General features: G+C 34.9%; 1 protein-coding gene across 3 annotated transcripts in view; it reads left to right on the top strand.

The window, feature by feature from the left end:
- LOC149564269 (uncharacterized) overlaps window positions 1–25,188 on the top strand; it is a 69,459-nt gene that overhangs the window by 24,278 nt on the left and 19,993 nt on the right. Inside the window, exon 2 of one of the 3 annotated variants that reach the window (XM_089827313.1) lies at window positions 21,435–21,899. The exons of the other annotated variants lie outside the window; for them this stretch is intronic. Within the exon in view, the coding sequence (XP_089683439.1) occupies window positions 21,435–21,541 (107 nt within the window). The 3' untranslated portion in view covers window positions 21,542–21,899. Of the gene's footprint in view, window positions 1–21,434; window positions 21,900–25,188 lie in introns of those variants that run through there. 3 annotated transcript variants of the gene reach the window in all.

The raw sequence follows: 25,188 nt of genomic DNA, 5'->3' as shown, positions 1-25,188 counted from the left end.
TTTTAATGAGTAACGACTGCAGTATAGAGACAGAAAAGTAATTAAAATAAGGGATTCCATCAAGACGATGCTCACGACATTCTAAGGGGAGTACTGCAGGCATGGCAGAAGTACAACGCCTTTCTTCTTCTTTGTCATAGGTTACACAAAAGCCTATATAATATCACATATTTTAATGTGCTCGTGGATCAACAATGGAAAGGTTTCTCTTGGGATGCATGTCGGGCTCCTTCATCTTTCTCAGAGTTGATGATATTTTAGTGGAAGAGTATGAAGTGGCCAAGTATGGATTATTCCAATTGACATCTTCTATGTGTAGTGAATTCTTTCTATACAAAGTATGGTCCAACTCTTTATTCAAAAGGAGAATCAATTTCTACAAAGGGTGATTGAGTAAAGGTCCAGTACCTTGATTAAGTCATAGATATATTTGGGCAAGTTCTATAGTGATTACTGTTGATGGTATTATTCTATAAAGGAACAAATTGGATGCATTGTTTGGAGCAATTGATAGATATAACTGAGCTGTTAAGGAAATCAGGTAACTTGGAGATAAGTATTATTGATAATGAATAGTTATTATTTTATTGAGGATAGTTTATGCTTTTAGCATTAATCTATTTGATGGGTTGATTTTATGATCTCTCTTTAACACAGGATGAAGCAATGAGATTATGTTGCTTTGCATTCAGAGGGAGAGTTTTAGCCTCAGAGGATACTATCACGATCTCACTGCATTAATCAAAGTGGTACTTGATTGATCTATGTGATCAAAGTTATTTCTATTAAGAGGAAGTGCTTATGGAATCCCTATCATTTTTATACATATTGTTAATATCTTGATATTATAGGTTTTGGAGACTCTTGATGGAAATGAGTGTTAGTTGTGGTTGCATTTCTTGCTGTTTATGAGTTCTTATTCATAATAGTTATAAGGTCAACTTGATAACTTTTTCACTTTGGGAGTGAACATTATGTTGAGAGAGTCTATGATGACATCACATTGAGACAGACCATGATAAAAAGGCTGGTTGTAAACCTTACTAACATGTCATGTTGAGAGATTTCATGACAGCATCACATTGAGAGAATCCGTGATGAAATGTGACTAAGATTATTTGCATGTTTGTCATGATGAGAGATTCCATGACAACATCACGTCGAGTGAGTCCGTGATGAAAGTTGAATGTGATTTTTTAGGTTTTTCATGTTGAGTGATTCCATGATATTAACAAATTGTTTTATTATAATATTAATTGTTAATGACGTGTCATTCACATGTGCTGAGGGAGTTGTAATTAATTATAGGAGTTATGCGCAACTGAAGGGTCTCTCCATTGGTTATATATTTCGCTTCAAGCGAAAGGATTGTACACTTCAACATTTCATGATCAATAAAAGGAGTTTTTCTTTGTGTTGCTGGGTTTTTACCTTCAATCTCGAAGGGTTTTCTGAGGATAAATCTGTTGTGTTCTTTGTATCTATTTTACCCATCTGTATTGCTGTTTTTCAGTTACTTCCTGGGCTCAAAACTGAACAAATTGAACTGCTTAATGCTGCTCATATCTGACATTTTAAGATATCAGGACTTAAGCTGTGCTGATTGTCAGATCATAAACAAAATAATAGTTGGAAAAAGCTTTAAGCTTTTTTGATTTGGTATGGATTGGAAAGATAAAAAGATGGAGATCTATATTATGGCTGACTATCGCTTTTGAGGAAATCTCAAAGCAAGGTTTTTTTTTTTTTTCAGAGATTATGCTATAAATATACTACATGTATACTTTAGAGTCTTAGACCAGTAAAACTACTTTAACATGTTAGTATGCTACTGTTAATTTTAAATAAATAATCATTTTAGCTTTAGTTAGTGTTTAATAATGCTGCTAGTATTTTATTGTTGGGTGTAGTAGTTGTGTACATGGATTTTTTGTGGGGCAGTTTTTGTTTACTGCCTAGTTCCCAAATAGTTTGATCAAGGAGAAACCAATTATAACATGTAATGCAATTTGTCAAGGATGTCTGTTCATTTCCTTCACCAATTGTAATGTCCCCTTTCTAAGACTGCCCTAAATTTTGCCAACTATAGTTGTAGAAAATAAAGTTATTGCAGGTTATATATATTTTCAGACTGCTGTTGCAATTTAGACGGATCTGATTTAAGACTGCTTCCTTCTTGGGATACTCATCACTGCTCTTTTGGATCCTTGATTGATGCCTTCATGTATGTGAAACTTAAGGGAAAAACAGAATTACATTGTATTAACCATAGTTGGAAAACTCACCAAAGCCAAAAACTCGCCAAGGTCTGAAAAATAAACTTGGGGAAAACTCATCCAGTTTTCAGCAAAAACTTGACAACTTAAATTATTTCTTAAATTTAATTAGTAATGCATTTTGTTGCAAAACTCAATGGGAAGATACATCCAAATAGTCCATAAATGAGAACACAAAACAAACAAGCTTAGTCTAGACATATTTAAACACAAAGTGGGTACAAATTTGCAGTCTCCTAAGGAAGACTCATGGATGGATGCAAAATAGTAATTTATGTAAAAGTAAAAGTAAATATACCATTCCAATTACATCTTTCTCTTCTTAGTTCTACTAAAAAGTAAGAGAGAGATAGAACTAGAGAGTCTAATCTTCGAAGTTTGCACTGGCCATGATTGCCTTCTTGCTTGGTATGTCTAACTCTGTTTGTGGCTTGTCCTCAATCCTAGATATAGCTTTGCTTCTAGCTTCTCCTGTCACTAGCAGTGGCTACTCATTCAACTCAATGTCATCCAGCGTGAAACGAAATCCACCCCCTCCTCCATAGCTAGCCTCATCAAATCATTGATGTCATCCTCTTCAAAAGCTCTGCTCTAAACCCACTGCAAATGTGCTTCAAACCTGCCTCAAGTCCGCTTCAAATTGATCGAAATCAGTCTGCAAGTAGGAAGAACTTTCACCCTCAGCAAAATACAAGTGAAGAAATGAGAAATGAAACTAATTTGGGCTGTTTTTTGCCTTCAACTACTGTTATAAAAGTATGACCAAGTTTTGAAAAAAGACCCAGCAAGTACTCGACAAGTTCTTGCCAAACATTTTGCAAGTTTTGGGTGCCAGTAAAAGTCATAAAAGGTCGCCAAGCCAGAAAACTCTACATGTTTTTGCAATTCAGAGAGTACTTTGCTTGTAGTCCATTTATGGTATTAACAATACACTGAATATATGGAGTTTACAGACATTATAGAAAGCATTAACTAAAAAGAAAAGTTTTCTAAATAGAGACAAGAGTCTACAACTAAACAAATAAAGACCACTAAAATAAGTTTAATACCCCTTAAATGGTCATGCTATCGACCACCTTGTAGAAGACTATACATGTCTTGTGGTCATAAACTCTTTAGAACATTTTGCTGCTGCTAACACCCTCCTTGGATCTGCAAAATGTCAATGACCAAGAGTAGCCAAATGTGTCCAAAAAGAATAGAGAAGGGCACCCCCTTCAAAATGCTCTTCAACAAGAGACAAGAACATGCCATTGGCTCTGCTACTGAGATATGTCTGCCACTAACCCTCCCAAAATTTGCAACACTTATAATCAGAAATTATCAGAAAATACCCAAGCTGATGTTGGATGATAGAGTTGTCCTTCCTTGTAGCCAGAGACACACATCAAGAACAACTGTCACGATTTTGAGGAAAAATCGACAAACCCTCCAAACTTTTACAGATAAGTAGGATGCCCCAAAACAAACTGCAAGATATGATGATTGGCCAATAACTTGTTGCAAATGAGCACTATGACTCAAAACAATATGCAACAAGCCATAACTTTTGTGGAAAAAGTCGACAAAACCTAGAAATTGAATTTTATAAAGCATCATTTTTTTTCCGGAAAAAATGGTAAAGAACAAAAAACATGAACACCTGACATAAAACTCCATGCAAACAAACACCTTCATGAATTATAGATCCCATAAATGATTTTTGAGGATAAAATTGTAAGACCAAACATATTCTTGGCACAAAAATTGAGACACAAATTAGCATACAAAACATCATTTTTAAAGGAAAAAATGGTAAAATCTTTCCCAACTCTATAGAGCCTTACCTACTTGCAGAAACCTTGACCAGGTCATATGTAAAGTCCCTATGTATACTTTGATAGAACTATGTATGCTAGTGAACAATGTTTTTGTGTTTTTTTAAAATATGTTCTTTTTTTGAATTTTCCAACTATATAATGGGTGCAAGGACAATGCTATGACTAAACAACTCCGGAATTGCTTAGAATATTATTGATGAAAGAAAAAGAAAATTTGACAAAATATCAAGAACTGAATTCCAAGATTTTAATTAACAATGGAACTTGATTTTTCAGTAGCATAACCCCGGGTGCTGCCGGTTGAGAGAAGAGTCTAGAATATATTAATGACAACTTCTTTACATAGCATTTACCATCTCCAACTTCAATGCGACCCCAAAGCTAAATCGCACAATTCTGGAAACGATTCATATGGCCCCAATTGCTAATGGCAGGCAGAATGGCAATGACGTCTAGCTTTAATTTGAATCGCTGATTGCACAAACCGATTGCAAGGTTAAATTTAGAGTGTCATGCCTGCGATTGTTATTACCCAACTCAAATGCCAATGTTGTTTGGCGTCCACGATGATGACGATCCCACACGTTACTCCAGAATTGCAAACCACAGCTAGTAATATTCCCAATCGAAACTTAATTCAATTGGTAAGTTTCATAATGCAAAAACAGTCAACTTCCCTTAGAATAACAGTCTCCTTAACCACAGTAATTACAGTAGGAGAATTAAACAATTGTTTACCTCAGCACAATTGCCAATGAAGATCTCAAAAATTCTTCAAACCCTCAGCCAGAATATATGAGCAAAGAAAATAAAATATTCAACATGTCTCTCATTCTCCCAAAAGCCATATTTATAATGAAATTTGAGCAAATTCACTTCACCCACACACCATTCACTTAAAAGCAACTTTTATGTTATAAAGTCTTGACACTTTATAATATAAAGCACAATAAAAATTAAGTGTGTATTAAATATTCATTTAGTAAATATGACTTCATCAAAAAACCATTGTCAGATCAAGTACCCAAATGCTGGACGATCACCCAGCCTAAACTGCTCAAGCAAAAATAGGGGGTGGGGGGACTCTATGATTTTTGGAAAGGTCTTACCATATTTTACTAAAAAATGATCTTTTGCATGCAAACTTGTCTTGAATTTTGTGCCAGCTATTTGTTAGGTTTTGATCAAAATTTCAACTCAAAAATTGTTTTCGGTTTTGTAATTTGCATAGGATTTTATGTCAGGATTCCTATTTTATGGTTTTACTGTTTTTATCTGAAAAAATGATTCTATGTGAACTTCAATTTCAGACTTTTGTTGGTTTTTTCCATACAAATTGTGGCTTCTTGTAGCTTGTTTTGGTCACGATGCTCATTTGCAAAAGTTCTTGGCAAATCATGGTATCTTGCTGTGTGTTTTGGGGCATCCTTCTTATTTGCAAAAGTTTGGAGGGTTTGCCATTTTTCCTTAAAATCATGGTGGTTGTTCTTGTCGTTTATCTTTAAAGGGCTACAAGGAGGGAATAAAAGACGCAGCTAGAAAGACCCATAATTTTCAATAGGATTTGAATAACAAAAGTCACATGGGTAAGAAAAGGTTGCGATGCAACAAAGGAGACCCTCAACTGCAACCCGCCAAACCCTCGAAAATTCTCTAGGAAATTGTTGCTACAAATTCAGAAAATTTCCAAAAATCTTTTGAGAAAAAATTGGAAAAGGGCAAATTTCTAGAAAAAATTCCAGATCAAAGTTTGCTTAATACTATAAAACTTTTAAAAATCATAATACATTGAATATAGAGAGCTTACAAAAACTATTATAAGCTTTAACTAAAAAGCAAAGTTGTCTAAATAAAGACATCTAAAAATTGAACAAATTAAGACAACTAAAAATAAATCCTAAATGACCATTGAACTAAGATTGTAAATAATGTGCTAAAAATAGCAAGAATCTAAGATAGTAAAAATAGCCTAATGGTATGGGTGAGTGATTATTTAGAAGTGCTTGGAATGGGTGAGTGATAATTGATTAGTGCGTGGAATTAGTTCTTCTTTATAATTTGTTGGTGGAAGGGTCACCACCTTTCATAAGAATTGAGTCACCACTTTTCACTCTTGCCTTAGACAATAAATTGTTATTCCCAAATCTCCCTTGGATCCCCTCTTCAAATGGAACCTCTTCTCTTTATATCTTCCAATGTAAATGAGAGGTCATGTTTCTACATCATGTCTGCCCAAGAGACACAACCTTTTACAATTTACACCCTTTGGAAGAGCACAACCCTTCATAATTTCTGCCCTTTGAGAAAGTCACTCCCTTATTTACTTCCCATTTCTTTATTAAACCTTCCTTGATTCACTTGCCCCATTATTTACTCCTTCATTCATGTCTCCCCTTCCAAATGAATTATTGTTGAAGATTGTAGCTGTGATAGAGATCTTTATCTATGAGTTTTCTATACGTATTGAGATTGAGATAATACCTATGAATTGTGTTTACAATTGGAGAAGATATTTATGATAATATTATATGAAGAGGGTCGAGAGATGTGTCATGGGAAGAGTCATGCGTTTAGAAATAGGAAGAGACTTGTATATAAAAATTGAAGAGATCTTCAATTGTTATATGAAGAATCTCTCAAATCTAGATCCTTTGTTTCTTTTTGTCTTGTGCATCCCGGGTTTATCACATGCAGGTTCACCTATAGATAGTAAGGGGAGGCCTATATTTTTGATCCATAACTAAATCCTTTACGAAGTGCTTGGACAATTCTACGGCATTTTCAATTCTAGGATAGGATAGGTAGGGGTAGGATTGGCTAGGACGGGGCTTGCCTAACCTAGCCTAAGGGAGGGCAAGGTCCCCAGTAGGCAGGTGGGTAGGAGGGGGCTCAATGTAGAGCTGTACGACATACCTTTGCATAATGGGTCAGCGAGTAAATGGGAACAACACCTTAAGCCATATATATGTGATTGCTTTGTGTGTTAATAGATTACATCATATGGAAAGCATTGTACTTGAACTTCTATTATCAATAGAAGAGGTATTGTTCTAGTGTGGCTGGGTTTTTCCTTTTCAGCTGAAAGATTTTCTAGGATAAATGTCTTCTATCTTGTACCTATTTTTTGATCTTTATTGCTGCTTATCTTTATTTTTGGGCAAAACATTAACATTTATGCCCTTGTGTTGAGGGAGTTACAAATCTTCATTGCATGCCTCTTGACCTTTCATTGAACTTAATTAATTTGGATTAATATTATGTGATGTTGTATTATTTGTTTATTATTATTATTATTTTTAAGTCATTTCAGAAAAGGGATGTTACTTTAATTCAGGAATTCTATCTATGTATTCTCTAATCATGGATTATCGTGTTTATTGTTGGAGAAGATATTTATGTTAATACTTGAGATAATATTATATGAAGAGGCGTGTCATGCATTTGGAAACATGAAGGGACTTGCATTTGGAAATTGAAGAGACCTTCAGTTGTGATATGAAGCATAGATGAAAAAAATAATGATATATCATCAAAAACGCTATACTTCGCGCATGTTAGTGGTGGGCAATATAAATGCCATTAAATTTGGCGGCATGTGTAATGAAAAATCACTGTGATATTTTATGGAATAACCACCATATCGTGCAACTTTTTGGACTAAACATCATTGAAAGTTTGACCCATTAAAAATATTATAAAATTTGCAAATGCTGCTATAGGTTTTTTGCCTTCATTTCCGAATGCCCGCGTTAGGTATTTGTCTTATTTGCATTTGGATTTTCATTTGATGGCTGCATTTGGCAGCAATGACAGAGGTGGCTTGCTGTGTTTTGTTTGAATTTAGGTTTAGTATAGGTTTGTGAAGGAGTTCAGTCAGCTTCCTGTGAGCGATTGCACAGGTGATTTGGCAGCTATTGATTAGTTTGAAATTATTTTATGTATATATTTGTAATTATTACATGCAACTATAATATAAAATTCGTAGATTATAGTATAAATCTCTACAATATAATAATTTTAAAATACTTTATAAATATGTTAAAATATATTAAATGCTGTTATATATTTATACAAAGGTTGCACTGGAATGGGGGTACTTAGGGTACGGGTACGGCTATTTTTCATAATATGGGACGGGGGTACTTGGATATGTCAAACATTATTTTTAATTATATTGTTATATTATTAGAAAATCTGAAATTATGAGTCATGACAATAATTTTTCAAAACAAGAACAGTGATAAAGTTTGCAAAATTAATTTATTGTTTTCATTTTCAGATTTGCTATATATTTGTAATAGTAATATATGGTAAATGTTTAGATGCATAACAAAGAAGACAGACTTTAAACATGAACAAGAAGATCATAACTCATATGACAATGACATATTGCAAATGATAAACTTTTGGCTTGAATAATGATAAAGTTTATTGTTAATCGATATTGTATCAAAGTTTTAAACAGATTAGGTATTGAATTAAGCTTGATAAACAACAAGCTGATACACAAACAAAAACAAAAAAAAATCAGAAATCTTAATCAAGGTCCTTAGCTATGATGCTCTCCACCGAGTACCCGATACTTGGGATACGTGTACCCAATCCTTCGGTACGAGGACCAGGGGTGTGGGTACGAGTACCCATGCAACCTGGGTTCATATTTATAGTATAAATATATAACAGTTTATAAAATGTCAATATGTTTAACAGATTTATAAAATATTAAATAGATTAATAATTAATAAGTTTGCCTGATTTTAGTAGAATTATAATAGATTTATAACAGTATTTTTAAAAAAATATTTTAATACATTATATATTTTCAAATGTTCGATAAAAAGGCCGATTTATTGTCGAAATTTTCGCCAAGTTTTTGCCAATTCTGAGATGTTCAAATTTTTTGGTCTTGCCGAGATATTATCGAAACCAAGTTTTCAACTATGATATGAAGAGTCTCTCAATTCTCTCAATCTATCTATCTATCTATATATTTGATTCCTTTGTGTGTTGATATAGCACATCAAGTGGAAACCATTGTACTTGAACATTTATTATCAGTAAAAGAGCTATTTTTCTAGTGTCATTGGGTCTTTCCCTTAAGCTGAAAGGTTTTTCTAGGATAAATGTCTTATGTCTTTTATACCTATTTTTTTATCTTCTTATTGCTGCTTATCTTTGTTGCTAGGCAAAACATTAACTTTTACATCTTGTGTTGAGAGAGTTACAAATCTTCATTGCATGCCTCTTGGCTTTTCATTAAACTTAATTAATTTGGAATAATATTATATGATATTGTATTATATGTTTATTATTTTTAATATTTTATTTATTATTATTATTTTTATTTTTAAATGATATTTTAGAAAAGGGATGTTACTTTAATTCAGTATTTCTATCTATGTAGTGTCTAATCATGGATTTAGATGAAGTATATATAAGATGCTTGATGGTTGTTGAGCTTTACCAACCAACGGCAATTGTTGGCTACTTTACAATTGGGAACTAACAGTTGCTGATTAACAGTAGAACTAATCACATCATTTTTTGACAACAGCAGCCCCCATAAAACAGAGTTGTTTTCGAGATGACTGACAAACAAAATTAGCAGGCAAACAACAAAGTTATGATGTGCTGAATCTTTATGAGGAGGGTGAGAGAATGTCCGCAGAGTTGGATAGATTGATGATGATGGTGGTGCGGTTGTTTTAGAGCTGTTTGGCCACAACTTATAAACCTACTCTGTACAAAGCTTGAGGTGATGAGCTGCTAATAGTTCATGTTCCCAAGCAGCCTTCACAATTTGTGCAGCCTTAGCCAGCTAGCACTTTGTCTGCTTGATGTACTAATCCTCGTCTGCTATTTGGCAATCTTTCTCACCAATTCTCTATCCTTGGTTGCCAGTTTAGGTTGCTCAATTTCTATAAGATGTGATTGCTGAGCCAATCAATCTTGAAACTATTGACTGAGCTCATCAACTTCAGCATGCACCTTCTGGTATACATGTAATGGGTCTATAAGTTGGTGATTGGAAACTAATTGGCATTGCAGCCGACAGAATATCTCTCAGAATGTGGTCCGATACCTAAGAGAGTAGTAATTATCTTGCTGGCCCTCCCTGCAGAGGTACGCTCGACAGGCTGCCATGGTGTCATCATCTCAGGATGCTTGATCTCTGGTCATCCTTTAGAAATTAATATGCTGTTGAACTCCTCACACCCTTCCTAATTGAACTTCAGAATATGATGACCATCTTGCTAGATTAGTGGGGAATACACATGATCTGGTCATCTAAAAATGTTGGCTACCTCCTGCATGTTGATGGCTATTGGCTTTAAGTCCTGAACATGGCATTGAATGGTTCCTGGGGGATCCTCTTTATTAGGCTTAAATATTTGAATTGTAAGTCTCTTAGAAATGCTGGAATCCTCATCTTGATAAGTGAGTCCATAGGAACATTGATGGGTGGTACCCGAGTCGCCAAAAGTAGCTACTGTGTAAGGGAAAGATCACCTTCCTATATTTGCTCAACAGTAGGTGTAGTTGCCTGTTTGGGGCATGGTTGAACACTCTTATCAGTAGAGTTAATCATCACAAATGCTCTATGTCCTGAGGTGAGTTGAGCAGGGGACAGTCCTGTATATCGATTAAGGCCTCTTGTAGCTTCAGCCAAATGTGTATCTGCTCGGAGGCTGCAATGACCCAAGCATGTTAGTTGACAAGCTGGCTGGAACTGATGACAAAGGAATGCCACCGTCTACAAGAACGGCTTCATTTTAATAGGCATAACATCGGCTGAAGGAGCTATGTGTATAGCATCAATTGCGGAAGTATCCATAGGTATGGTACCCAACTTTGATGATGGTAACTTGATTGGTTCGTAATTATCCTTCTTATTGCCACCCACTTCATTGGATGCCTCCCTATGCTTTTGTTTCTTTCATGGAGGTGTGCCTTCTCATGTTCGAGCCTAAATGTCGTTATAGTCAACCTAAAAACTATAGGCCAAGAAGAGTTGTAATCAGAACCTGGCTGAAAGCTGTGCTACTTATCTGCAGGAACTTGTGAAAATAGAATCCAAGAATAATGGAATAGTATTTTGTCACGTAGAAGGGCCTTGTGCTTGGCAGATAAATATTCCAAGACTCACTCAAGCCTTTGAGTCAAATTTTTTAAAAGAACATGAAAATTATTCTGAAGCTTTCTTCCACCAAGTCAAAACACAACTTGCCTAGTGTTCACCAAGTTTGAATCTCAATGTTATCAACAGGTCCAGCCAACCTATAATCCAACACATCTGCTTTACATCTCAGCTATTATGCATTTAGTATTCTATTTTTTGTTCAACAAACAAATGTTAATTTCATTGTGTATATACCTATTATTTTCCAGAGATCACTGCAAATGTAGTTGCATTGTCTTTTTTGGTATATGCTTTCCAAATGGCAGCCATCTGCATAATATAAGTTGAAGTATGGATAGACATGTCTATTCATTAGTATTTAATTAAATATTAATGACAAATAGATATCTCATATATATATATATATATATATATATATATATATATATATATATATATATATATAGTTGCGCTATTGTTTATCCAACTAAAGCTACCAAACATTAACACTCCCTCTTAGCTAGGGAGGATAAACAAGATTCATACACAGTATGAATATCATATTACCTCAATGTTAAAAATGGTTTTTGGAATGTCAACTCATTTGACTTTCTAGTTAATTGAATGCCAACTCATTTGACTTTCTCGTTTCTAGAATATCAACTCTTTTGATATTTGAATGTCAACTCATGTGAGATTTGAATGAAGTTATTGTAAGATTGTCACCTTACAATAACTTCTGCAAATATAAGTGATAATCATTTGGAAGTCATCACTTCCTCATGATGTACACAGGGGATAGGCTCATGTAGTTATGAACAATATTCATTAATTGCAGTTCTCTAAACTATTTACAATTTAATGATCATTGGAGAATCCTTCTCAACATGATCTACTCCCTCTGAGTCAATACGTCCAAGATCACTATCTGCTCCCTCTCTTTCAAGGTTGCATCTAATGAAATGTCAAACTCCCTCTGAATCTCAATCTTCCTCTTTCTAGTATCTACAAAAACATACTCAAAGGAAAAGATCAAGGCAAGTAACTCTTATAATAATAAAAAGTTTCCTTTAATAATTATTCTCAATAATTATAAGACTTATAAATTTGGTTGATTTCACAAGATATAAATTATTATTAACATAACTTTCATATTTGAAAATATATATATTTATCAAATGAATGTTTCTAATAACCATACTTTAGTATCACTCTTAATGGGTCAATGCTTCATTCCCCTGACGCAGGCAACAAGGGAATAACTAGGGCCAAAGGCTCACCCAGCTATCCAAACCACCCTGCAAGAGTTAACACAACGGAAACGAACACAAAGAACATCAACCAAAGGAGGAAGAAGAGTGAATTACTTTTATTGATTCATCAAAATATCTTCATACATGCTCAGCTGTAAGGTCTTCTGGGTTACGGCCAATTACAAATATATTCACATTCAAAGATCCAACTGCAAATTCGCACTTTCAGTTTTGCTCTCTAATCTTCTTCCCAAAAGCTTACCTAACTCTAAGCTTAAACACTCTATATATACTTGCCAAAATGGCTTACAAATTATTCTAGAACATTACATAAGAGGAAAGCCGACCCAACAACGGTCTGGACACATCCCAAGAAAATATCTTAACATAAATGTCGCGAACAAAATAAATCCCGCAAGTCGGCTCACAGAGATCACATCCAAATGCTGACGCTGGGCGAACACTGGGTAACTCGGCGAATGAAGAGTCGCTTGGCTTACACTGGGTAACTCGGTTAATGAAGAGTCACTTGGCATACACTAGATAACTTGGTGAATGAAGAATCACTTGGCGTACACTGGGTAACTCGGTTAATGAAGAGTCACTTGGTGAACACTGGGTAACTAGGTTAATGAAGAGTCACTTGGCAAACACTGGGTAACTCGGTTCATGAAGAGTCACTTGGTGAACACTGGGTAACTAGGTTAATGGAGAGTCACTTGGCGAACATTGGGTAACTCGGTTAATGAAGAGTCGCTTGGCGAACATCGGGTAACTCGGTTAATGAAGAGTCACTTGGTGAACACTGGGTAACTCGATTAATGAAGGGTCACTTGGCAAACATTGGGTAACTCGGTTAATGAAGAGTGAACAAAATGAGAAGGATAACAAGGCAACCCAGGATGCTCCTGCATTAGACAACCGAGGTTGAAAGGAATGATTCTCCCGAATCATTGAGATGTCACAATCTGAGTGGAATCCAACTCAGATTGCGAAATCCATGAAGCATCTTCATTAGGCCTGTTCTTCCACTTTACCAAATATTCATAGTAATCTTTTCCTCTTGTGCTCCTGCCAACTCTCAGATCCAATATCTGTTCAACTTCTTCAATTTGCTTCTTAGGATAATCTTCTAATAGAACAACTTCATCATCTGACTCATGATACTTATACAAATCAGCAATATTAAATATAGGAGATATATCCATGTCATCAGATAACTTCATAAGCATTACCACTGTCAAACTTCTTCAAGATCTTACAAGCTCCAAATTTCTTCATCTTCAGCTTACTGTATGTTCCAACTCGGAATCTTCCTCTCTTTAGAAGAACCATCACCTCATCACCAACTTGAAAATCATGGTGTCTTCTAGACTGATCAGCATTCTCCTTATACTTCTGATTACTTTGTTCCAACCTTAACTTCACTTCCTTATGCAAAGGCTTCATAAAATCAGCAAATTCTTCTCCTGCAACGTTTTTCTTTTCTTCACCAGCAACATCTCTCAAATCTGTTATACCTCTAGGATGCATTCCGGTAACAATCTCAAAAGGTGACTTCCCTGTACTCCTATTCACAGAATTATTATATGCAAATTCAGCTTGTGCCAATACCATCTCCCAATTACTTCGCTTATTCCCAACTAAACATCTCAGCAAATTTCCCAAGCTTCTATTCACAACCTTTGTCTGTCCATCTGTTTGTGGATGGAATGTAGAATTGAACTTCAGCTCAGTACGCATCTTCTTCCACAAAGTCTTCCAAAAATAACCAACAAACTTACTATCTCTGTCTGAAATAAAACTTCTTGGTAATCCATGCAATCTCTTTAAAGAAAAGTTCAGCAACATGCTCAGCATCTAATGTCTTCTTACATGGTATGAAATGAGCCATCTTAAAAAATCTGTCCACTACAACAAATATAGAATCATACCCCTTCATTGTTTTAGGCAATCCAAGAACAAAATCCATACTAATGTCGGTCGAAGGTTTCTCAGGAACAGTAATAGGTGTATACAAACCAGTATTTTGATTCACTCCCTTTGCAACTTGACAAACTCCACAACTCTTTACAAATTTCTGAACATCCTTATACATTTGTGGCCAATAATACTTCTCTTTCAGCAAACTCAATGTCTTATCAATTCCAAAATGTGTAGCTAATCCACCACTATGAAGAGTCGCTTGGCTTACATTGGGTAACTCGGTTAATGAAGAGTCACTTGGCATACACTAGATAACTTGGCGAATGTACACTGGGTAACTCGGTTAATGAAGAGTCACTTGGCGAACACTGGATAACTCGGTTAATGAAGAGTTGCTTGGCGAACACTGGGTAACTCGGTTAATGAAGAGTCGCTTGGCGAACACTGGGTAACTCGGTTAATGAAGAGTCGCTTGGCAAACACTGGGTAACTCGGTTAATGAAGAGTCGCTTGGCGAACACTGGGTAACTCAGTTAATGAAGAGTCGCTTGGTGAACACTGGGTAACTCGGTTAATGAAGAGTCACTTGGCGAACACTGGGTAACTCAGTTAATGAAGAGTCACTTGGCGAACACTGGGTAACTCGGTTAATGAAGAGTGAACAAAATGAACAAGATAACAAGGCAACCGAGGATGCTCCTGCATCATCCCCTAATGCCTGTCGTCTTTTTATAGTTATCCACTAATTATCAATGAGCGACTTACATGGTAAGTACGTTCAGCTTGCCAAGATTCTATTTTGGATGACAAATATGATCAACTTGTACCAAGATTGAATGACTTAGGTCTTTTATTGGCCAGTATCCTTTGGTCTTTATGTAAATCCACCTTCAGTCTTCCTTATGCCCAATCACCTAACCTGTAGCTAAGGTGCGAGTGGTAGGTATAGATCAATCTCCATGTCCTTATCATTCGCATGATATGCAAATGTTAGTTGAATGCCCTTGTAGTCAGTATAGAAGTTCATTTGAGTTTCACATTCAAAGGAGACAACTGGCCCTTTTATTTACTAATGTACGTTCCTCATTATTGTTGCTTAGATACCGACCAACTGCTATGGATGCAAGGTAGTATTTTTATGTCCAAGTGTGTTTGTGCTCTTCACGTTTTTTTTAGCCGCTCTTAGACCGGGATGATGACTAGGATTCGGTCTCTTATCTTCCTTAACTATAGAACACGTTGATGTCTTTGAGAGAATAATTATCCTCCTCAGACCATGCGACTAAATTTTGTGTGGTGATCACTCTGTGTTCCATTTATCAACCATGTTTGACTCAAAATATTTGTCTTCTATCGGCTGGCACTAAAGCAACCAACACTCGATCTTGAAGTTAAAAGTTTTCATATTCACGTCATGGACAAAAGTATAATCAACTCCAAGGAAATTTTGTGCAAAGAAGCATCATGGTAGCAGTGACAAAGTTGGTGTACAAACAAATTTGACTGTTGTATCAACCCTATTTCCAACGTCGCTCACCCCATCTGTAGATGTCTTTTTCATCTTTATCATCATGGTCTCTGTTTTCTTTAAACAAAGTCTCTGAAGAAGGATAAGCATAGAGGAAATGAGTGCATGTGAAATAAAATAATTTCGTTTATGTAAGCCGTATGTTTCCCTTGCCCATATATGAATACTTATTATATTAAAACATCCTATATTTGATTTGCTATTTATTCCTTCAATACATTTGCAATTGGCTCTGATACCATGCTATTTTCTAGAGATAATTGTAAATGTAGTTGCATTGTCATTTTTGGTATATGCTTTCCAAATGGAAGCCATCTGTCTAATATAAGATGGAGTATGTGATGGAGCCTAATTTTTAAGTCCACTTTTTGCACCCTATAGGCAAGAGGGAGAGTTAATATGTGGATGAAGATTACCATGTTCAGGATAAGCATATAGACCATTCCATGGTGCTGGTAGAACATTGGGTGGTTTCAGTATTCATTGAGACACAGGAAGTCTATATGTGAGACAATTATCTAGGTCAGAGAAAGTACCGAACTTGAACCATATTTCACTACCAAATACATACAAAGACAAGAACACAATATATGATTTATTCTAAATCCAAGAATCGAAGAGGAGAGATCGAAAAGTGACCTCAACATTGGTGGAGAGAGGAAAATGAATAGGCATAACGGTAATAAAGGTCATGGAGGAGTTGGCAATCAACGACAACAATTCCTATGCACAAAAAGGTTATTCATTGAGACACAGGAATTCTATATGTGAGACAATTATCTAGGTCAAAGAAAGCACCGAACTTGAACCATATTTCATTGCCAAATACGTACAAAGACAAGAATGCAATATATGATTTATTCTACATCAAGGTTGCACGGGTACGGGGGTACGAGAACGGGAACGAGTACGGGTACGTATATTTTTCAAAATAGGGGACGGGTGTACGTGTGTATGCCTAATTTTTTCTATATAATTAATATTTTATAGAAAATATAAAAATCAAAATATATGTCATGAGTCATTACATTGAGCATTCAAAACAAGAAATTTGAAAATATGAGCCATAAGTCAAATAATAATATATATATATGCTATTGCTGAATGTTTAATGTTTAAAGTATTTCTCATAATAGGGGACGGAGGTACTTGGGTATGTCAAACTTATTTAAAAATTATACTTTTATATTTATAAAAAATCTGAAATAATGAGTTATGACAATGGTTTTTCAAATCAAGAACAGTGATAAAGTTTGCAAATGTAATGTATTGTTTTCAGTTTCAGATTTGCTATATGTTTGAAATAATAATACATGATAAATGCTTAGATGCATAACAAAGAAGGCAAACTTTAAACATGAACAAGAAGATCTTAAATCATATGACAATGACATATTGCAAATGATAAACTTATGACTTGAACAGTGATAAAGTTTATTGTTAATGAGTATCAAAGTTTCAAACTGATTTGGTATTGAATTAAGTTTGATAAACAATAAGCTAATACAAAAATAAAAAACCAAAAATAAAAATCAGAATCTTAATCAAGGTCCTTAACTATGATGCTCTCCACCGAGTACCCGGTACATGGGATACGTGTACCCGGTACTTGGGTACGTGGGTACAAGTACCAGGGTGTGGGTACGAGTACCCATGCAACCTTGTTCTACATCCAAGAATCGAAGAGGAGAGATCGAAAAGTGACCTCAACACAAGTGGAGAGAGGAAAATGAACAGGCATAACGGCAATAAAGGTCATGGAGGAGTTGGCAATCAACGACAACAATTCTTGTGCACGAAAAGGATAAGCCGAGTAGAGCTACATAATCACATGCTATACCCAAGACAAGGGTTGAAATGATGGGATAGACGTTCTTGGTGCCACTCAGATTGAAGACAAAATTCATGGGAGTCTGTAGAGACACAATCATGTAAGAAGAGCCTTCAACAACACTAGGCACTATCAAAGAATAGTGATAGTCTTGATGGCAGATATCAGTCGGGATTAGTCTTATGAGAGAAGAAGAAAGGGAGGTTAGGAAGAAAAGTGATTAAGAAACATCAACGTATATATATTCAAGCATATATACTTGGTGAATATTTATTATGCTTCAAGCAAGGATAAGGAGTATTGTCAATACATGGCAATACGAAATAGAGAATTTACAATCTTGAGAGGAGAAATCATAAGTGGGTCATCAATGAGAGTATTTGAACTTTTTTCATACGTATAATCTTTATTGGAAAGATTTGGAATCATAAGCTTTTTCTATGAAACAACAATAGCTATGTCAGATTTGTGTCATTGATGTCAAATATATATGCTAGAGTTATTTGTATACAAAGAGTTTGTAATCATAACTCTTCAGAAATGTAAGTACATAATTTTGGTTGTTTTAGTCTTTATTCCTCTATGCCAAAAACGATTCTGAGTTCGTATGGCAAACATTGGACATCATAATTTAGAAGTATATTAAATAATGAGTGATTAATGATGGAAGCTATGGAGCCCCAACTACCATTTCTTTCGATAGTCCAAAGTGCAGATAAGAGATGCATCGTTGGAGATTTGTGGAGGTAGTGAGAATCTTCAATAATGTGATAAGCCATAGAGCACATGTTTAAAAGCGATGGCATCAAGAACGAAAGACCATCATCCAGCACAAACTTGCATTGAGACATTGGCGTGATTAGAAGTCCTGATTACAAGCATACATTGAAACAAGACCCGATGCGTTGCAATATTGGAAGCACGAGACATTGACCATTGGGAGCTATAAGGTTTGAAAATTTTATGAAGTATATGAATGCGATAATGACACTAAGGCAGCTATAAACATATAATAAAAAGAGGATTTCCAAACTATCGATATGAGTATTGGATGACAAGAAAAAATTAAAGGCCCAAGTAAAATGAATAAGAGGAATAAAGATACCATGGTGAGATTTAGGAGATTGATGTTGTGATGGTTGTGTCGATTTCTCTCAAGATAGAGGAAGACGAGGACTTTGATGCAGTGAAGTGGTTAATGCTCTAGATTTGGGGATCTTCCATTTTTTTAATAATTGTCTAAGGCAATTTTCGAGTAAAGCACCTACGAATCCAGTATGGATGAAGACAGGGATAAGAATAGAGAAATTGTTGGAATGTGTAAGTTCCCCCTCAAATGAAATGTAAAAGCATAATAGAGGATTCTAGAAATTCTTGGAATGACGAATAGGGTTAGGTAAAGTTTTAGAAGTCATTTTTGTTTAGATATTTTTAGAAAAGTCTATTTGTCCTATGTCGGCTAATTTAGATGTTTTTGGAAACAATTAAAGATCTCTATAAATAGAGGCATCTTGTAATGTTATTGATATGGACACAATGGTTAATGAAATATATTAGTGCCGCAACACATTGAGTACTTTTCCATTTTAGTTTATTTTGTCCATCCACCTTTGACAAGGTGTATTAGAGTTGTCGTGGGTTTCTACAAGTTTTATCAGAGTTGTCTTGGGTTTCTACAAGTTTTATCAAAGTTTTCTTGGGTTTCTACAGAAATTACATGTCTTCCGCAATTATTAAAAGGACTTCCCACGTTGGCATCATTAAAAAATAAAAAATAATTATAGTAATTAGAAATTATTATTCAGCATTCAACTTATTGAAAAGTCATGATGGTTTAGAATGGGTTCTTGCACCTCTTTAAAAAAATATATATGTAGATACCAATGTGTAAAAAATAAATATATTCGACATTGAAAAAGAAGAGAGATTCATATATATTTGTACAGAGGAATAAGAGCAATAATATGGCTTTATAGTAGGAATTCAATTATTCTATTTTAATAATAAAATAAAAAGTCCTTTGTTTATTTTTATTAAAAGGCATGGAGATTTAAATCGCAATTGATTCGTCTTTTATAATTATTTTTTAAAATTCTGTAAACATTTTATGTCAGATAATTTTAAACTTGATAATCATAGATATTGTGAGATATTTAATTATTTCCGAATCTATGTCCAGTTTGTCTCCCTACCAGAGGAGTTAAAGTTCAATTTGGACTAGTTTAAGATTGCATATATATTTGATCTGTCGCATCTTGCTTATTTAATTGTGGGCAGTATAAGTGCATAGAACATTATAAAGTTGTATGTGAAAACTTTCACTGAAGTTGACTTTATTGCCCGAATGAGTAGATGCACTGGTCTTTTTATTTTTGAAGTCAAAAAATCTATAACTTCCTACAAGCATAAAATCCATTGTTAAGAACTTATGCAATTAATTCAATTCAAACACTCAGCATTCAATTTCATTTTGATCGAGTTCGAAGACCTTGCCAGCTAGAGAATTCCAAAGCTTAAATTTGCTTTAGAAAAACTCTGAACAAAGTGATCAAGTTTGAGGAGAAGGTCTACCTGCCTAGGTGTAGTGGAGCCTGAAGTGCAGGGGAATCAAGGCGATTCTCATTCGTTGGCCAGAATTGATTGTGGAATCCTATCGAAGAAGTGGTAGGATCTTGGATTTTCAATCTGCAGTTTTGGGAACCAACAGCATGGACATGTCTATTCATTAGTATTTAATTAATATAATGACAAATAAATATCTCATATAGTTTATATATATATATATAAAATATCTCACACACACACACACACACACACACACATATTTGCACTATAGTTTATCCAACTAAAGCTACCAAACATTAACAATACCATGTAGGTAGATGATAATCTACATTTATTTTGTATTTGGCAGAATATGCATATGCATAAGGGAAACTATATGCAAGAGTTAATATCTAGTCTGTATGTGACAAGTGTACTGATAAGCTAGAGATGGAGGAACTAACCATCTGCAAAGTGAAAGTTAATTGCTTCATCCTAGTTGCACACACACCATCCACCCACACACAACTAGGCAGGAATGAAAGAACAGTGTGACTACAAGATCCATTAAATGATTTTTTTTGACGCTTTATGCTTCTATGGTGCCTATGAGATTCATCTAAGAACTTGGTTATCTCTAACACTAGTGACTAAAGTGACTATTTTAAATTTAAAAAATACCCATTTTCAACAAGTTGAGAAGCTTTAAATGCATTAATAATTGTACTAAAAACTGTCTTGCTAGATCAAAATCTGGTTTCTATATGTATATTATCTTTTTGGAAGCTAAGCAACAATAATAGCTGTTGGTTATGGAGTTTTGTTCTTCTGCATAAGGACCTACTGAGCCTGGAAACCACTAATTTCATATAACATATTGATTCATCATGAGAATAAAGTGAATGCTACTTGCGATAGACTAGTATGCACCATAATTCATAATCCAACATTTTACCTGATTTTATCACACTTAGTAAGGGCCAAATACTGTTTAGCTAGGCCAATTATTGCTTTCCATATGTATTATTTTCCTTCACTGTTTTCTTTTTGTTCTATTGAAATTGTGAAACATAAATTTGTTCCTCAGTGTGTTTATGGCTATGAGTAAATATACTAACTGCTTTTCTTTTGTGTAGGTCTTCAAAGTTATGTCCATGCTCCTTTCCATGCGCTATGCATTGCTAGAGGCACATTGCATCTTGAAGATGCTCATACTGACCCCATGATTCAATGCAATATATAATCTTGAGTCTTCTTGCAATGAGCTTTCTTGAAATAATCTTGGACTATTTCTTCAATATAGCAGACATGCATTTCTTGAGCCTTCAATTAATTAACAAGTTGCATAGCAAGAAGTTTAATTTGAAGCTACTATCAGTAGACATGTTGAATCTTCTTGAATTGGTTAGTCATGAAGTATCTTGGAGTGATTCCTTGATATAACAGACATGCATTTCTTGAGCCTTTGCTTATTTGACAAGCTGTATGGTAAGAAATTTAAGATGCTTATGACAAAGTTGTGTTTCAAGGGTGCTGGTTTTGTATCTCTTGCTGGGAGAAAGATCATTCATGGAAATTCCAATTGCTTATATTTTTCTGAACTTACCTACATTGGATTCTACATTTCACACATTGGACCTCCAGGATGTTTGAATTCACTTAATGGCTTGGGACACTAGTGAACTCATCATGTGAGACATGTTTTAACCCTCTCCTTCTGGGGCCCTAACCATTTGCATCTACACTAACCCCAACAGACACACACACATTCTTTATCATACTGTCATTAGGTTAGATGGATCATGTTGCTAGAATTTAAGTGATTTGCATGATCAATCATGTTTGTTGGTTTTTGGAGTTTCCAGAGTTTCCATCACATAGTGAAAGATAGTGTCTATTAAAATTCAAGATGTGTCCCCTTGTTACTTGTTTTTGTGTACGAGGATGGTGTCTTTGATGCCATTTTTCTTGTCTTTTATTGCCTTTGCTGATAAAGTTTTGTGTACTATTGAGATCTACATGATTTAAATGTCAAGACCTCAAAGTTGTGCTAATTTTGATTTTTCTAATGTCTTGATTTTCATGTTATTTTAAGTTCTAAACTTTGGAGAGGACTTTGTGGAGGTGCATTGTTCTTTTTTTAGCTTGAATGAAAATTTGAATTTATGATTCAAAATACATATGGAAGGAATAATAGAACCAAAGTCTGAAACATTTACAGGGAGCTCAAAAAATGCCGTTGTCATTTTTAAACTCTGATTGGAGATTGTTCCATTTACTACAAGTTGATCTAGTTTAACGTTTAAATGCTGTACCCGTTTTGTGGATATGCAACAACTTAAGCCTTTATTTGATATTGTTAACCTTGTTAACCATACAACTTGCATACATTCATCAACATTTGAGATTGAGTTTGACCTATGGAGTAGTATAGGAACTTTTCATCAACACCAACACAAACTTCTTCAGCTTGCTAAATGTTACACTTATATTTTTCTTTAGCCTTATCGTCAAACATTCAAGTCGTGGGAGTGCCCAAGTTGAAGTTGAAGTTGAACCTTCGGGTCAGTTCAACTTCAAGTTCAGTGAGTTCATAATATACTTTCGAGTGTTGAAGTCGAAGTTGAATCTTCTAGCCAGTTCAAGTTCAAGTTCAAGTTCTGTCATTAGCACAAAATGTTTAAAACAGGCTAGTCATTCTCCTATTTGTCAACATTCCTATTCACATATGATGAGGTTGAAGTTGAAGTTGAAGTTTCAGGTCAGTTCAACTTCAACTTCGAGTTTATGTTGGAATCGGTGCAAAATGCAGTGCTCAGTTCAAAGTTTCAGTTTCAGCCCTAGCAATCAGAAGTTCGAGAATCATTATGATTCAATCAAAATTGGGAGCTTCAAAATTGTATTTGAAATGGTGAAGCTTGAAAATAATCCACCGTTCTTAAGTTCAAAGCTCATGGACAGTTTCAAGTATGCAATTCACAGATCAATGACCCAGATTCAGCAGTTGGAATGTGTGGCTCAAATTCAAAATCAAGCTTAGACCCCGTTTCAAGGTTCCAAGTCTAAGACCCGAGGCCAGAAGAGGATGGTGGATAATGAGATGAGATGGAAGTCAAAGGAAATCATTGTTATCTGCCATGAAAGATGCATTGATGATAATGGAGGATATGAATTCAAAATCCGGCCTTATTTCATTATAAGTAATATGTTTTGGCTTTCCAGGCGCTTGATAAATTCGTAAATGAATATGGGCATTTATGGTGGAGACATAATAGGCAAGCCCTTATGCAACTTAAAAGTAAATTCCAACATGAGATTCAAGTGCAGGTATTGGTGTATATATTGTTGTCAGTTTTAATATAGCCTGTAACTATAGATTTTTGTCTGCATTAAAATAACAGTCACAATCCGGGGAGCATAACTTTTTATCCCACCGTTGGATTTTGCTCAATTTTTGATATGTTGTAGAAAATCAAGTCTTCTAAATCTTCACCGAAGCAATTTTCAAAATTTGGTCAAAGTCAAAAGTTATGATGGACTATATGCGGGTCTGTCAACATACCAGCAAATGCAAAATGTTCTGCAATCAGAAAAAAAGTCATGTTGCGGGGCCCACAGATTTTAATCCAACCGTTGGATTGAGCTGAATTTCGAATATGTTTGAGAAACCCTAATTATCTAAATTCCCTCCAAGCCGTTTTGTAAGATTCTTGACGGATCAAAAGTTATGACTGTTTGAGTGCGGCATATATTAATGACAGTTACAAGATTATAATTGCAATCTGTAACCAGCATACGCTACCTATCCAACATGCACATGCCATTCATTTTTGTAGTGACAGGTGTCCATAAGAGGAGTTTAGATGAATGTAAGCAATATCATAATGTTTATTTTTTTGATACATCACTCTTACTCAATAATGGACAGTGGAATATGAAAGGTTGGGAGCAGTTTCAAGAAACAATTATTCAAACTGAAAAAGAATGGACAGAAAGAGAAAATAAATAGTACAGAGAATAATAAGAGAAGGGTTCTTCTTTTTCTGTGGAGGAGTTCTATAGCTGCTGCTACAGGGAGAAGAGATTTCTATTTTGTAGCAGAGAAAGTAGTTTCATTTTATGCAGATTAATTGTAATAAGGGGATGGAACAATACTATTATTGTTTTATCATGCCTCTGAAATAAAGAGGGACATTAGTGTGTTTGATTTTATAGTCATATACATTTGTGTTTCTGATCTGAAAAGATTTTGGAGTCCTTTTATTTCTATTTTAGATGCAGTTCTTTATTATTATGTCAGATGTGATATATGCAATCTTATGGTTATGTATTCACACTTTTGTATAAAGATGTTTACAACTTTCTCTCTCCCAATTTTCTCTGCAATGTGAAAGACTTGGTAGATAGTCCTATGGCTATTTGCTGGTTTTTCTCTCATTATCAACTTATTAACCTTATAATCACGTTCATCTCATGTTGATGAGTGGATGTTAGAAAGCCTTGGTGTCTTCTGGTAAAAGGCATAACCAGCTATTAAAATTCTTTGAATATCTTTCTAAGAGGGAGCTGTGCCTCTCAATTCAGAGGAAAGCTATCAATCTCATGATAGTATTTCCAACCATTAGTGGCAGTTGTTCTTCTATTTGGGCATTTGGAGTCATTCTTTGTATTTAATTTTGGAAGGACAAAATTGTTTACTAACACTAAATAAGAGGTTGCATTTCCATATTTCCACTTGATCAGAAGCCATGTGTGATTTTTGCAAGTGACAGCCAAGTGGGTCCATAGAAGACTGGCCCAAGTTAGGCTTTTGATTTGCTGGATATATAGCCTCTGCCGTTGTCTTTTTATGATTATATTAAACTTAGTCATGTGTTAAATAGAACACTT

The sequence above is a fragment of the Cupressus sempervirens genome, chromosome 4 (genome assembly GCF_028749045.1).
Source record: "Cupressus sempervirens isolate cs-2001-9-10 chromosome 4, ASM2874904v1, whole genome shotgun sequence".
Classification (NCBI taxonomy): domain Eukaryota; kingdom Viridiplantae; phylum Streptophyta; class Pinopsida; order Cupressales; family Cupressaceae; genus Cupressus; species Cupressus sempervirens.
This window is presented reverse-complemented; position numbering and strand designations above follow the sequence as displayed.